We start from the raw sequence: 13,579 nt of genomic DNA, 5'->3' as shown, positions 1-13,579 counted from the left end.
ATTTATGGCTAGTTTAATAAAAAATTTATTATATATTTAGATGAACCAACATATTTTTCTAAAAATTTTAAAAATCATTGTGGTGATGACACATGGCACCTTTGTAATGGTTCTCATTTACTATACAGGGTATTAACATTCATTTTCCCCTCATTAATGGCGTCCTTAATCTGTAAGATAAATAAAAAAACGATTAGATAATAAAAGCATAATTAATCCTAGCAGACGCTGACGAAAAAACACGTGGCGAATATAGATGTACGGCCATTCAGACAATAATAAAATGAATAAAAAATAAAACAGAAGTAAAGGAGCGGTTGAGTTGAAATGAAATAGCCGGCGCGTACTTTGTCAACGTAACGCGCGTGGTGTGTTTTCGCTTCTCTCCACGTTGTGATCTGAGAGTTGCGGTAAAGAGATCGTGATCGGATAGTAATGGTGAAGGAGACGGAGTATTACGATGTCCTCGGCGTTAGCCCCACCGCCACGGAGGCTCAGATTAAGAAAGCTTACTACATCAAGGTCATTTCTCATTTCCCCAAAATCGAATCTCTGATTATACGGTTCTAGGGCTTTGTTTTGGATCCCGATCTAGATTTAGAATCCGGCGAGACTCGAGTTCGAGTTACAGGATGAGTATTGTTGCCCTCTGTGAGGGATTCAATACGATGATTATAAGCTTAAGAGCTCAGTGTCTATGGCTCTCTAATGCTTTAGGTTGATTGAGTTTGACATTAGGAAATGCTGATTGTGTTGCTTGTTTGTCTTCTACAGGCGCGTCAAGTACATCCAGATAAGAATCCCAATGATCCTCAGGCTGCTCATAATTTTCAGGCAAGTTTAGATTTTGAGTATTGGAGTGGTGACCTTGAAGATTTTAACATAGAGGATGATGTATGCATTGTGTATTATATGCTTTAAACATGTTCATTTGGCATGAGTGTGGTAGTTTAGTTTCATCTTATTGTTTGTTGAGCGCATTGAAAGGATGTGATTTTTTTTTTTCATCTTAGGATATAATTAGTGATTTGGCAACTTAAGAGTGGAGTCGAGATTCCTTTTGTGTTTAGTGTTTGCTTTGCATGGTCTAGTTTTATAAAAGCATATCAGCACGACTAACAATAGCATAAGTTTTAAGAGAAGTAGATTTCCAAGAGATCAGCATAGTATTCATAATGCTCTCAGTATTCGTTGCCTTTCGTGGATTGAAAACAATGAGTTGTTATACAGGTGTTGGGAGAGGCCTACCAAGTGCTGAGCGATCCAGGACAACGTCAGGCCTATGACACAAGTGGGAAGGCAGGGATTTCAACGTTAGTGTCTTTTCTTGTTCTCTCTTTTGATAGTTTCCATCGGTGATTCGCTGTTTGCATCGTCGGATTTTGGGTGACATAGTTTGTTCGTTTCCCCAGTTCTTACTTGTGATGTTCATTATTGCAGTGAGATCATTGATCCCGCGGCAATATTTGCTATGCTTTTTGGGAGTGAACTTTTTGAAGAATACATAGGGCAGCTTGCCATGGCATCAATGGCTTCACTCGATATCCTCTCTGAAGGGGATCAGATTGATACTAAAAAGATCATTGAAAAAATGAGGGTAAACTTATCACTGTCTTTCCTGACATACTATACTGGAATGATATTTTTTGGAATAAAATCATTTGGAATGGATCATGATTCCATAAATTAGTTACCAGTTATCATGAATAGTTTCCAAACACAATTCCACTTATTCCATTTTTGGAATGAAACAAAAAAAATAAATCCTTTGTAAAAATTAGGCATGGGCATTTCAGATATCGGTTCGGTTCGGGTATTTCGGGTTTCGGATAGTTCGGATAGGGGGTTAGATGATCCATTTACTACTTGACCTATTTTCGGTTCGGTTCGGTTCGGATAGTTTCGGGTTCGGTTCGGATAGTAAATGTAAGAACCGGAAAATACCCGGAAAAAATTCGGTTCTCATTTGGATCTAGTTCGGGTTCGGATAGTTCGGGTAATTCCGATAATTTGGATAAAATATCGGTTATTTAGGGTAAAATATCAAATAATTAGGATGATTTAGATAAAATTTTTTTTTGATATTTCGGATAAAACTATCCGGATAATTTCGGATACTTTATAATAATTTAGTTATCTTCAACTATTTTCAGATATTTTTAATAGAACTTTAAAAATAGGAACTGTTCGGGTATTTGAGGGTATTGGTCCGGTTTCGATTTCGGTTATTTTGCCCAGGCCTAGTAAAAATCATTCCTTTTATTCATGATTCTAAACTCTCGTGAATGAATGGAATGTGTGGAATCTCTACTCCATTTATAATTTCAGTTTTTATTCCATTTTTAACATCATTCCAATTTTTCCTATTCCATAAAAAATTCCTTTTATTCCTAATATTCCTATTAGAAATAACGAGTTACACCCTATATACATAATCATAAAACATAAAACAGGAGAAAGCATATCTGAATTCTCACACTGTTCTGTTGACAATATTACACATCTGTTCCTGAGAGACAGTTGTTTAGATTATCAGGAGGAATTAAAGAATTTTGCTTGACATGTCACTTTGACAGAGAGAACAGAGTACCCAGATTCACCCTTTTTCGTAATTTGTTAATCATGTTAGATTGCTTTTGGTTTCAGGCTGTTCAGAAAGACAGAGAAGACAAGCTTGCTCAGATTCTTAAGGACCGCCTCAACCTGTATGTGACGAACAAAGACGAATTTATCAGCAATGCCGAAGCTGAAGTAACAAGACTCTCAAATGCAGGTAACATGTTTTGTAGCATATTATTCCCCTTTCATAGCTTAAGCTTTCCCTTTCAATCAATGCCCTTCTGTATCTATTCTTCAACAGCATACGGTGTGGAAATGCTGAACACAATCGGATATATATATGTAAGACAAGCGGCGAAAGAGCTGGGGAAGAAAGCTATATATCTCGGTGTACCATTTGTTGCTGAATGGTTTAGGACGAAAGGTCACTTCATCAAATCCCAAGTAACAGCTGCAACAGGTTAGTGAGTCAGTGACTTAGGAAGAAGGGCTACCTCATCAAGACCATGTTCATATTAGGGCTATAAGTTGTAGAATGGATACGCTGAAAACAAACCCCAAGAATACTTTCCTAACTTTCTAGAACTTAGACTCCACTCTTAGGGAGTAACATGTAGTGACTTTTTTTTTCTGGCTGTTTCTGTCGTCCTAGGCGCATATGCTTTATTCCAGCTGCAAGAGGAAATGAAAAGGCAGCTAAGTGCGGAAGGCAACTATACTGAGAAGGAACTTGAAGAGTACATGCAGTCCCATAAGAAAGTGATGATCGATTCATTGTGGAAACTCAATGTTGCTGATATTGAAAACACTCTCTCCCGTGTTTGTGAGCTGGTATGTTTAGCTGTAACTGCTCACTATTTGGCTGCTTTAGCATCTTGGTCCAATTTCTTTGCTATAACTACTTTATGCTTTTTTCCTTTGTTCTCAGGTTCTTCAAGATCCGACTGCCAAGAGAGAAGAGCTTCGTGCAAGGGCAAAGGGATTAAAAACTTTGGGGAAGATCTTCCAGGTTATTCTTTTTCATATGGTTATTGGAGAATACAGCGCATATTAGCTCAAAATATTCCTTCCAGAAATAAGGACTGATTAAAAAAAACTCTTTCCGGTCATATAGAAGATTAAGTTGACCAGTGAGAGTGATCCTTTAGTAAGAGCCGAGCTTCATAAAATAAACGGAAATGGTCAAGACCGTGATGCATCCACATCACCAAATTCCGATGAAGCATCTCATTCTACATTTGGGCCTCAGGTACATCTCCTTCCTCTTCATTTTTCCGCTCCATCTATATACACACCATGTGCATCTTACTAGTATATTCACATCAAGCATAACTGACGGAACATAACCTTGTTTTCACACATGTGAGAAACAGCTCCATGTTTGTATTGTATAGAGATTTAAGAATGACCAGCTATGTTTGACTCTTAATCTCTTATGCTCCAATTTCTTGGATAGCATTGTAATTGCCACTCATGAACATTCAATTTATTGTAGGAACCGCAAAGCCCTTATGTGGAAGCACCGAGGGTTGGAGTTGAGCAGTTCGACCATTACTTCCCAAGGCCAGCGCCGCCTCCGGGAGCTCAGAGACACTCTTAAAACTTGCAAAGGAATTGATTCAGATAAAGAGATTACGAGAGGTAATCTCCCTTTTGTGCTATATATATATAATATTTACAAATTTCAAGCCTTTATTTATGCATTTTGATGTACTATTTGCAAGTCGGTGGTGAAAACATTATGTAATTTTGTTATTTGTTAGTAGAAGAAATGATTGGAGGTTTGAAAAGCACATGATATCCCATCTTCGAGTATGTATAATGGTTTTGTTTTTCTTTTTGAAAATATATCTATGATGATGCGTGGAGATCATGTGGTGTGATTACTATATCAATAATCACATATGTATAGAGATATATACATGTAAATGACCTTTTTAAGAAATACAATACAAGTCATAAATGTTACAAGAGGTAGCATTCCCATCGGACTAGAGATTTTGGGACCGATTTATTTTTTAGTTTCTAATACAGATCTGGATTTTTTTTAGTTTTTTCGAAAAGATGATCGGATATTTGGTGGTAGGCTAGTGTTTTCGGGTATTTGTTTACAAACTATATTGGGAAACATTTATCATAGAGATAGATTCACCATCTAACGAACGATGTATAGTTTAGTTGTGGACGTTAGACTTAAAGAAAATTAAAGGCATGAACGTAACGAGAAGATTGAAATTAAATACATTTGGTTGGGTAATTAATAAATAAATTAATTAACAAATGTTCCAAAAAACGGAAGAATGAGGTCAAAAGACTGTAAAACGACAGGCGTCAACATTTAATAATGGTTTTTTAACAGAGATGGTAATTAATTAAATTATAAATAATAAGAAAAAAGCGTCAAAGGAAAGGCACATATCATCATCATTCATCAGTGGACGAAGAAGATACCATAGACACTGTCACGCCTTCTCCTCCAGATCTCATCATCTTCTTCCTCCTCCCAACATTTTGCAGATAAATCGAGATCCAGATCTGGTGAAGCTCTCTTTGGATCTGATAGCGGTGGGATCCAATACCGAATCGGGAGATGGAGAAGGCAGAGAGCGAGAAGAAGGCATCGTCGGTCTCCGACGTCGGTGCATGGGCAATGAACGTCACTAGCTCCGTCGGGATCATCATGGCTAATAAGCAGCTCATGTCATCCTCCGGTTTCGCCTTCACCTTCGGTTCGATCTCTCATCTCTCTCATGGATCTCTCTCGATTTCCCTGACATTTCAATGGATCTCTCATCTCTCTCTTTTCTCATCAGCGACGACTCTTACGGGATTCCACTTCGCGCTCACTGCACTCGTCGGCATGGTCTCCAACGCCACCGGCTTATCGGCATCCAAGCACGTCCCTCTCTGGGAGCTTCTCTGGTTCTCCCTCGTCGCCAACACCTCCATCGCCGCCATGAATTTCAGCCTCATGCTGAACTCCGTTGGCTTCTACCAGGTAATTTATCTTTGATTGCATTACTGTTGATTTCGATTCCGGGAAGTTAATTTTTTTTGTTTTGGATCTTTAGATATCGAAACTGAGCATGATCCCGGTGGTGTGCGTGATGGAGTGGATTCTCCATAACAAGCATTACTCGAGGGAAGTCAAGGCCTCTGTCATGGTTGTTGTTGTGGGAGTTGGGATCTGTACTGTTACTGATGTTAAGGTTAATGCCAAAGGTTTCATCTGTGCTTGCACTGCTATTTTCTCCACCTCCCTCCAGCAGATTGTAAGTGCTATTATTATTGCTCAATCCTTTACCCATATGTGTGTGTGTTTCCGCTACATCTCTGATTATCCAAATATCATGTTGTAGTACCTTTAAACTCTTACGTTAAAGTTATTTGATAATTGATCTTCTCTGAAACACAGTCAATAGGTTCACTGCAGAAGAAATACTCAATTGGATCTTTCGAGTTGCTGAGCAAGACAGCTCCAATCCAAGCCCTTTCCCTCCTCATCTTTGGTCCTTTTGTTGACTATTTCTTGAGCGGCAGGTTCATTACTACTTACAAGATGACTTACGGTGCCATTGTAAGTTTTATACAATCCAAAAACTTTGCTTCGTCCCAGCTATTATCTAACATTTGACACACGTATATATATATATATGCAGTTCTGCATTCTTCTCTCGTGCGCATTGGCGGTTTTCTGCAACATAAGCCAGTACCTCTGCATCGGGAGATTCTCTGCTACCTCATTCCAAGTTCTTGGACACATGAAGACAGTCTGTGTCCTGACATTAGGATGGCTGATCTTTGACTCCGAGATGACATTCAAGAACATTGCAGGGATGTTCTTAGCCGTGGTGGGAATGGTGATTTACAGTTGGGCGGTCGAGTTAGATAAACAGAGACAGACGAAAGCCACACCGCACGGTAAGAACAGTATGACCGAAGATGAGATTAGGCTTCTCAAAGAAGGTATAGAACATATGGATTTAGAAGACATGGAGCTTGGAGATGTCAAATCATAAATGCATCTCTTTCGTTCTTTCTTTTTTGGTTTTTTTTACTTCTGTTTATGTTGCATTTTCATTTGTATTATTTGTCTCAAAGAACCTTAATTTGATGAGCTCTCTCCTCTGCAGAGCACATTGTGTTTCTATAGATATATGTTTTTTTTGCTACTTTGCTTAATATTTATATTCTTTATTGCACTTTCACTTGTAATATCATTAAGCAATTTTCTACATTCTTTATTGCACTTTTCACTTGTATTATTATGATTAAGCAATGTTTCTGATGCAAATAAAACACCATAATGTGCAGATTACAAGCAGACGAGCATTGTTTCATAGAAAAAGTGAACAACATCCATTACAAGACCGTAAGTAAATCCACGAGGTTACAAAAACCCTTAACATGTATAGATTAGAGACATATCTAGATTCCATTGAGTGTGACCACAACTTTGCGTGCTGTTGGAGCATCACGGTGTTCACAAAGCCATATTCCCTGAAACCCCAACATTTCCAACAAAGAAGAAGAAAATTAAAGTAGCTGTATGCAACGGCAGTATTGCAAGAAATAAGATCCAGTTTCAAAACAATACATACCATACATGAAAGCAGGTGAATGTAGTAATGTATTATTAGTAGTCAGACCGAAGAAATTGATTACCTGCCAGGTTCCCATGCTAAGTTTTCCTTTTGTTATTGGGATTCTGCAGGAGACAATCAATAAAAGCGTTAATATCAAGTGAAAATACACAAAAAAAATTGTGCAACACACAGGATCGTGACTCACGTGAGTTGACACCCAAACATTGACGATTTGATATGAGCTGGCATGTCATCTGGACCTGCAATGATTTTTACATAATTCAAATTTTCTCAACACATGAGATGAATTGTCATATAAAATCACATTTACAGATGATAAACGGAGCAGCTTCAGTTTGATGGATACCAACAAATAATGGTAAGTGGTAAACTAACCTTCCATGGTATGCCTCCAAGGAGCTGACCTCCCCTGAAATTGCAAACGAGAAAAGGTGATTTAATTCAGAGCACCAAAGAGAGGATATCTGAAAAGGCAAAACATACCTCAGGAACAATGGTGTTCAAGAAAGTCTCAGTATCAGCCTGAACATCTGGATCATAATTCTCATTGATTGTAAGAGAAGCACTTGTGTGTTGTACTGCTCCAACAACAAAAATTCAAACTTTAAATCAAGAATTCAGCAAAAATAAGACAAGAAGCTGAGAGATATTAAGAAGAAAACTCACAGAAGACATGAGCAAGACCACAGTTGAAACCCGACAGATCCTGTCTAATTTCCTTCACAATCTGTTTCAAAAAGGAAAAAAAAAATTGAAATCAAATTAAAAAAAAAAATAAACCCAGCAAATGAAACAACAGCCAGAAGTCGAATCAATCGAAGAAGACCATAGGAGTGATGAGATGACATCCACGGCGTTGCGGTGGAAGAGTGATGGTTTTCTGAGCCCACTTTGGACCACCAGAGGGACTCGCCATGGAACCTCGATCGGTTGCTGGATTCGCCGCTGGAGTGAAGACCGATCTGACACGTAGAGTAGGAGGAGCAACAACACCAGAGAAGATGATCGTCGTCATAGCTTTTGTTGTTCTTCTAAGCCCAAATAACAATGGCCGAACAAGAATCATACTCCAAGTCCGGAACCACAATCTCCCAAAAGGGCCTTTCACTTTCGCTATCGTCGCCACTCATTTCTTTCTTTCACTTCTGGGCCTTAGAATAATTATTCATGTGGCTATATCCAATGGCGAGAACAGCATGTAGTTCAACTTCTATTGGTAGAGAACGGCACTCGTTTTTTTATTGTATTCAATAAGAACCAATCAATGAATGAGAAGTAGATGGTGAGAATGTGGCAAATATTACTACAAATCACACAACCTTCCTAATCATAGTTTCATTTTCGACGTGGTCCGTTGGGTCAGGCCAATCAATGCCCTTCAATTGCGGCCCTAACCACTCCGATATTTGAACCCCAAACAAATGTTGAAATTCCACAAAATTTTATGATAGATGCAGCTTCCTATGCACTTGAATCTGATTTTACAAGGGCAAGTTTGGTTGACTAAAATGTAAACCTACTTTGCTAATCATTTTCAATAACCGTCTTAACAATGATATCATCTCACTAATCGTGAACAGTGAACTCTTTCATTTCAGTTTTTCTTGAATTATCAGATTCCTTACTTTACTCTCTGATCTTTTGAGTCTTCGATTATAAGATGCAAATAGGTATCGTTGGTTTATCTTTTCTGTCTCCTCACCTGTCCCAGGTATTTTTTGGGTTTACGTTGTAACCAACTCTCTTAAACTTTGTGACCTTGTTTATAAACATCAGTGAAAAAAAAAATGCAAATAGGTGATTTTATAAATATTGTTAATTATAGGCAGTGTAAGATTTAGAGCCGGCAAATCTGACAATTGAAAAGCCGTGCTGGACCAACTTAACACTGCCTCTCTCTCTGTCACCATTTAAGAATTTAGATTACTCTTATTGGTATTATTATCAATCGATATAATAATATACCAAAGCAACTATATCTCTTTAGCAAACAAAAACAAAGCAAATATATCAATGTCACGTTGAGCTAAATATGAGGTTTGTGATATAGTTATATAATGTTCTTTAAAATATTTGTCACTTTTTTATATAGTGATGCTTAAGTTAAGGTTGCTATTAATTGATGTGTGATTTTTTTTTTTTTGAAACAAAATGTGTGATAATATACAATATACTATAACTTGTTCTTTTTGCTAAGCTAATATAACTTGTTTTATGGCCGAAAAAACATAGTTAACACCCTAGACTAATCTTAGGTATATAGAACCCATGCGTTACACATGAATTAGAATCCGGGTGCACATGATAATTAACACATCAATTACACTAATACAAACCATAAATGTTCTGACAAACATATGATATTGATATATATCAACATCTTTTTAATAATGAGAAAAGGGAACAATGGGGACGAGAGTACACGTGAAATTAGACTAAAGGAGATGGGTTGTGGAGCCACTATGTTTATCTGTTAGGGTTTATATTGTACCCTCGTGTGCATCTCCCATTTCTCTATACCTTCTCATCCATTCTTCTTTACATTATTTAATCATACACATACAGAAATAAAATCTGAAGGATTTTGAAAATCTATAATGGAGAACAAGAAAGTCAGAGAAACAGTACTATCTCACACAAAAAGGAGACAAAAGAACATATCAATAAGACTCAAGAGTTTCACCAGTACCGGTCCTGAAATGAAAAAAACCACAAGCAATTTAAAAAAAATTGGCCACTTTTATAAATTTTCTAGATAATTTTTTTTTAAAAAAAACTGATTTATGCAAATATTTTTTGTGGGCTGGAAGCGGATGTTTGTAATGCTTCCCCTCAGGCCGCCACTAATGAGTCTCACATACCTTGCTGGATATCACCATTGTGCATGGCTCTTGTCATTTTGTGGGACGTCGGCTTCTATTCAATTACTATAGTAGTTTCCTTGATTAGCAATTTAGTTTTTAGTCAATATTTTGGTGCGATGAGTGTATTTCAAGATATCATTAACGGGAGAGGTCTCTAGTTTTTTTTCTGAAGTATTATGTGAAATACTTGTATTTGTTTAATTAAATTTTCGGTGTGGGAATAATTCATTGATTTAATACTGGGTTTCTTTGTTTTTACATGTTGAAAGTGATTGTCTACATTCTCTGAACAACACAAGACAATATTTATTAATCAGACTGGACCGTGCGTCTATATTATAATATATTTTTTTCTTTGTTATTGGAGCCAAATCTTAAATTATTGTATCCAATCAGACATTCAAATAACAAAAAGGGAATGCGTTTTGTTTTTCAAAAGATTATAAATAAAGGGAATGAGTTGAGCGACGTTGAATTGAAGCTCGGTGCGATCAAAGAGACAAGTAAACAAAAACAAAAGCAAAAAGAGAAAAGAGATCCGACATTGGCACTGATTTGGAATCGAATCAAACTCCGAAGCTAAAACCATGACACTCAATCCTGTGGTTCTCTGTCTTGTCTGGTCTCAGTCGCATACTGCTTTAGCATGGAAGTTCACGAGGCAGAAATCCCCTATATTTGCCAAGTGATTTTGTCACATGTCCTCTTTACAATCAATTTATTTCTTACCCACATGTGTATGGGATTAGTCTATAGATGCCTACTGATGTCTTTTTCTTTGAGTTTTAGTTCCTGGCCTATTTGGTACAGAGTTGTAAAGATTTGATTGATTACCAAGCGTTAAAAAAAAGACAAAAAAAAATAAGATACTTCGTAAGCGATATGTAGCTCCTTTAATTGATTTGAGGATATTTACACAATTAATTTTAGCCAGCGATTAAACGAATACATGAATCACGGGACGTTTAAGGGAGAATCCAGTTATATCTTCAAAAACCCATCATACATTTTGGAGAGAAAACACATGATAAATTGCATATACATATTATACCATTTGGTAGTTTTACTTTACAATGTACATGAACTAAGAAAAAAAAAACAGTAACAAGACAAGAAACTTATTATAATCTAACCCTCAATCTCACGATCTCAAAAGAAATATACTAAGCTCCTGTCCATAACTACCACCAGGATTCATCATATGAAACGATTCCGAGTCACTCGACCCAGTGACTCGCTCGAACTTCGCTCTCAAGTAAAGCGTCTGCTCCTCCTCATCCAACGGCACAACTCCAGCTCCGACCGAAACAGACTGCATCATCTTAAAGAAAACGGCGTCGTTCTTCGTCACCTTTCTCCTCACAACAGACCCCATCTTCCTTCCGTTGCAGTACATCGACCACACAGGAACGTCAAAGATCGACGACACTCGACTGTTGCTGCTGTTTGTGCTTCGACGACGGTCGCACTCGAGGGCTATGCGTAGAACACCTGCTTGATCCATCTCTTTGGCTAAAGCCGCCGTGGGAACAGCTAGTTCAAGGAGGAGAAGCGGCGAAGATCCCACGGAGGCGTCCTCCTGGAGGCAGAAACTGACTTTTCCACGACGGTGGCCGAAGAAAGTTCCACTAACTATGCTGTTACTATGGGAGGAGGAGGAGGAATGGTCTGAAGAGGAAGAGGACGATGAAGAGGAAGAGACTGAAACGGTGTCGTTTTGGTATGAAGGAGAAGGTTGTTGGTAAGTGCAACAGTATGGGAGCATGCATTCGATGAATGAACGGAGAGTTCGTCGGTGACGGAGTTCACTAGCGCAGTCGACGGTAGTCGCAGTATTTATGGTTTGCATGTGATGACGACCTCTTTGCTTTCCTAAATCAACCATAGTTCTCATGGTTTTCTTTTTTTGAGGTACTTGAGAGGGAAATTAAAGAAGAAGATAATATTGTAATATTTGGTGTGAAGAAGAGCAAGTTTGGTGACATATATGTATAGTAGGTTGTGGTATGATCTTTGTTTTTTTTTAATATTTTTTTTTGTCAAGTTTGTTTTTTAAAATATATTTTCAAGTATTAATATAATAGTATATATATAATTTATGTGTCTTTCATTTCTTAGTCTAGTGTAAATTTCTATTTTTTTTGTAAATTTCTAATAAAGCGAGAAAGTCGAACTTATTTGCATAATGACTAAATCTCGTGGTTATTTGTGCATTTACCACAAGATCATCACGGTTTAAATACTTCGAAAATTTGAAATAAAAACAAGGTAAAATTTGGCATGCTTGCATGCATATAACTTCTAATTGAAAGAAGGATTATTTGTTTGTTTGTTCATCAAGCGCTAGGAAATGTAACTTAGATGTATATCATCTCATTTCAAAACAATTTTGATATTTTATCTTATAAATCCTAAGTAACAGTTATAAAAAATACACATGTGAAATCAATAAAATAAATTTGCAGGAAAAGAATATCACATATATGGAAGGAGAAGAGGAAAGTAGAAGGCAGTGGAGGAAGGAAGGAGCAGAAGTGGGGTCTATGTGTCGTATGACAGAAGGGTGGGGCCCAAATGTTAATGTAATATCCAATCAAATACCGAAGGGTGCGCGTGCGTCAGTCCAATTTGACACTTCCAACTATTTTCTCTCTTTTTAAAAAAATATTCAACTTTTTTTCTTTCATAATCAACTGTATTGACATTATAATAAATTTACTAAGATAAACTCAAAGAGTGAATTTATTTGTATATATTATCGACAGTTTCTTTTATATATTTAATCATTTTATTTATATATAAAAAATATTTTTTGTTGTTATTATATAATTTCTTTCCGATAGATCGGATCAATTTTTATTATAAATAATGGAACAAAACTATAATTAATACATTATGGGTTGATCGAATTGGACATTAAACAAATTATGACATAAAAACCTTATTTTTCCATCGAACACATTCTTGAAAAAAGTGAACAGTATTGTTTTCACAATTGAATTATTTTGACTTTTATCTTGCATATGGTTTTGAAAGCTTTCAAATCAACCATCGAATTGATACATGTCATTTTAATGTTTTTAGTCGTATATTTAAGGAAAACTTACATTTTTGTAATTTAAAGTCGTTTAAAAAAATTTAAAATATAACATATAAGAAAAAATCTAACATATAAGAAAAATATAACATATAAGGTGTTTTAAAGTCGTTTAAAAAAAATATAACATAGGGTTTTTTGCAAAATTGACCTACAACTTAAAGTCAAACACGAAACTAACCTCCTTTTTTTTTTGAAAATTGGTTTTGCCCTATTCACCCCACAAGTTCATATAATTTACGAAAATGCCATCAATTTTTTTTTTCTTTTTTTTTCGAAATTGACATCTTTACTCTCTCACCCTCATCATCTTCAAGTAATTACAAGATTGCCATTGTCATCAATACCACAACCACCATGAACAACCAATTTGAAGCTCTTAATGCTCCCAAAATCGATTTACCCTTATTCTTTTTCCATTCTTGTGAACTAAACACAACATATCTCTCACT

The 13,579-nt window shown here is 36.5% G+C and overlaps 4 protein-coding genes across 8 annotated transcripts; 2 read left to right on the top strand and 2 right to left on the bottom strand.

The window, feature by feature from the left end:
* Window positions 1-263: 263 nt before the first annotated feature.
* On the top strand, window positions 264-4,352 carry LOC106425978 (chaperone protein dnaJ 10). 4 transcript variants are annotated; one of them, XM_048766486.1, is made up of 11 exons: window positions 265-522; window positions 775-834; window positions 1,231-1,313; window positions 1,441-1,597; window positions 2,647-2,773; window positions 2,861-3,019; window positions 3,212-3,390; window positions 3,488-3,568; window positions 3,674-3,808; window positions 4,055-4,200; window positions 4,326-4,352. In XM_048766486.1, the coding sequence occupies exons 1-10, from the start codon at window positions 436-438 to the stop codon at window positions 4,157-4,159; spliced, it is 1,173 nt and encodes a 390-aa protein (XP_048622443.1). In that variant the 5' UTR covers window positions 265-435; the 3' UTR covers window positions 4,160-4,200; window positions 4,326-4,352. The 4 variants fall into 4 exon arrangements, with proteins under 4 accessions (XP_013722147.1, XP_048622443.1, XP_048622444.1 ...); XM_048766487.1 differs by having other exon boundaries at window positions 4,323-4,352; XM_013866693.3 differs by having other exon boundaries at window positions 264-522; window positions 3,677-3,808; window positions 4,055-4,352.
* Window positions 4,353-4,934: 582 nt separating this feature from the next.
* Window positions 4,935-6,796, top strand: LOC106425962 (UDP-rhamnose/UDP-galactose transporter 2). The gene is made up of 5 exons (XM_013866672.3): window positions 4,935-5,288; window positions 5,373-5,557; window positions 5,631-5,831; window positions 5,975-6,136; window positions 6,219-6,796. Exons 1-5 carry the CDS (start codon window positions 5,150-5,152, stop codon window positions 6,576-6,578), a joined length of 1,047 nt encoding a protein of 348 aa, XP_013722126.1. The 5' UTR covers window positions 4,935-5,149; the 3' UTR covers window positions 6,579-6,796.
* A 72-nt stretch (window positions 6,797-6,868) lies between these two features.
* LOC106425963 (UPF0047 protein YjbQ) lies at window positions 6,869-8,431 on the bottom strand. 2 transcript variants are annotated; one of them, XM_013866673.3, is made up of 7 exons: window positions 7,993-8,431; window positions 7,833-7,893; window positions 7,650-7,744; window positions 7,542-7,575; window positions 7,351-7,405; window positions 7,225-7,267; window positions 6,869-7,059 (listed from the first exon to the last, which is right to left on the bottom strand). In XM_013866673.3, exons 1-7 carry the CDS (start codon window positions 8,230-8,232, stop codon window positions 6,988-6,990), a joined length of 600 nt encoding a protein of 199 aa, XP_013722127.1. In that variant the 5' UTR covers window positions 8,233-8,431; the 3' UTR covers window positions 6,869-6,987. The 2 variants fall into 2 exon arrangements, with proteins under 2 accessions (XP_013722127.1, XP_048622445.1); XM_048766488.1 differs by having other exon boundaries at window positions 7,161-7,267; window positions 7,993-8,317.
* Window positions 8,432-10,994: 2,563 nt separating this feature from the next.
* On the bottom strand, window positions 10,995-12,027 carry LOC106425915 (protein MIZU-KUSSEI 1). The gene has a single exon (XM_013866631.3). The coding sequence runs from the start codon at window positions 11,922-11,924 to the stop codon at window positions 11,172-11,174; it is 753 nt and encodes a 250-aa protein (XP_013722085.1). The 5' UTR covers window positions 11,925-12,027; the 3' UTR covers window positions 10,995-11,171.
* Between the last annotated feature and the right edge of the window lie 1,552 nt (window positions 12,028-13,579).

Source organism: Brassica napus, chromosome C8 (genome assembly GCF_020379485.1).
Source record: "Brassica napus cultivar Da-Ae chromosome C8, Da-Ae, whole genome shotgun sequence".
Taxonomy (NCBI): Eukaryota; Viridiplantae; Streptophyta; class Magnoliopsida; order Brassicales; family Brassicaceae; genus Brassica; species Brassica napus.
Note: the sequence above shows the minus strand (reverse complement) of the source record. Positions and strands in the feature narration are given on the sequence as shown.

Excerpts from the sequence above, each read along its gene's own strand:
- LOC106425963 (XM_048766488.1), bottom strand. The coding sequence starts at position 8,232 with ATGATTCTTGTTCGGCCATTGTTATTTGGGCTTAGAAGAACAACAAAA. Across the intron at positions 7,576-7,649 it reads TGAACACCATTGTTCCTGAG|GGGAGGTCAGCTCCTTGGAG; the intron begins GTATGTTTTGCC and ends TTGCAATTTCAG. Across the intron at positions 7,268-7,350 it reads ATGTTTGGGTGTCAACTCAC|AATCCCAATAACAAAAGGAA; the intron begins GTGAGTCACGAT and ends TGTCTCCTGCAG.
- LOC106425915 (XM_013866631.3), bottom strand. The coding sequence starts at position 11,924 with ATGAGAACTATGGTTGATTTAGGAAAGCAAAGAGGTCGTCATCACATG.
- LOC106425978 (XM_048766486.1), top strand. The coding sequence starts at position 436 with ATGGTGAAGGAGACGGAGTATTACGATGTCCTCGGCGTTAGCCCCACC. Across the intron at positions 2,774-2,860 it reads AACAAGACTCTCAAATGCAG|CATACGGTGTGGAAATGCTG; the intron begins GTAACATGTTTT and ends ATTCTTCAACAG. Across the intron at positions 3,391-3,487 it reads TCTCCCGTGTTTGTGAGCTG|GTTCTTCAAGATCCGACTGC; the intron begins GTATGTTTAGCT and ends CTTTGTTCTCAG.
- LOC106425962 (XM_013866672.3), top strand. The coding sequence starts at position 5,150 with ATGGAGAAGGCAGAGAGCGAGAAGAAGGCATCGTCGGTCTCCGACGTC. Across the intron at positions 5,832-5,974 it reads CCACCTCCCTCCAGCAGATT|TCAATAGGTTCACTGCAGAA; the intron begins GTAAGTGCTATT and ends TCTGAAACACAG. Across the intron at positions 6,137-6,218 it reads AGATGACTTACGGTGCCATT|TTCTGCATTCTTCTCTCGTG; the intron begins GTAAGTTTTATA and ends ATATATATGCAG.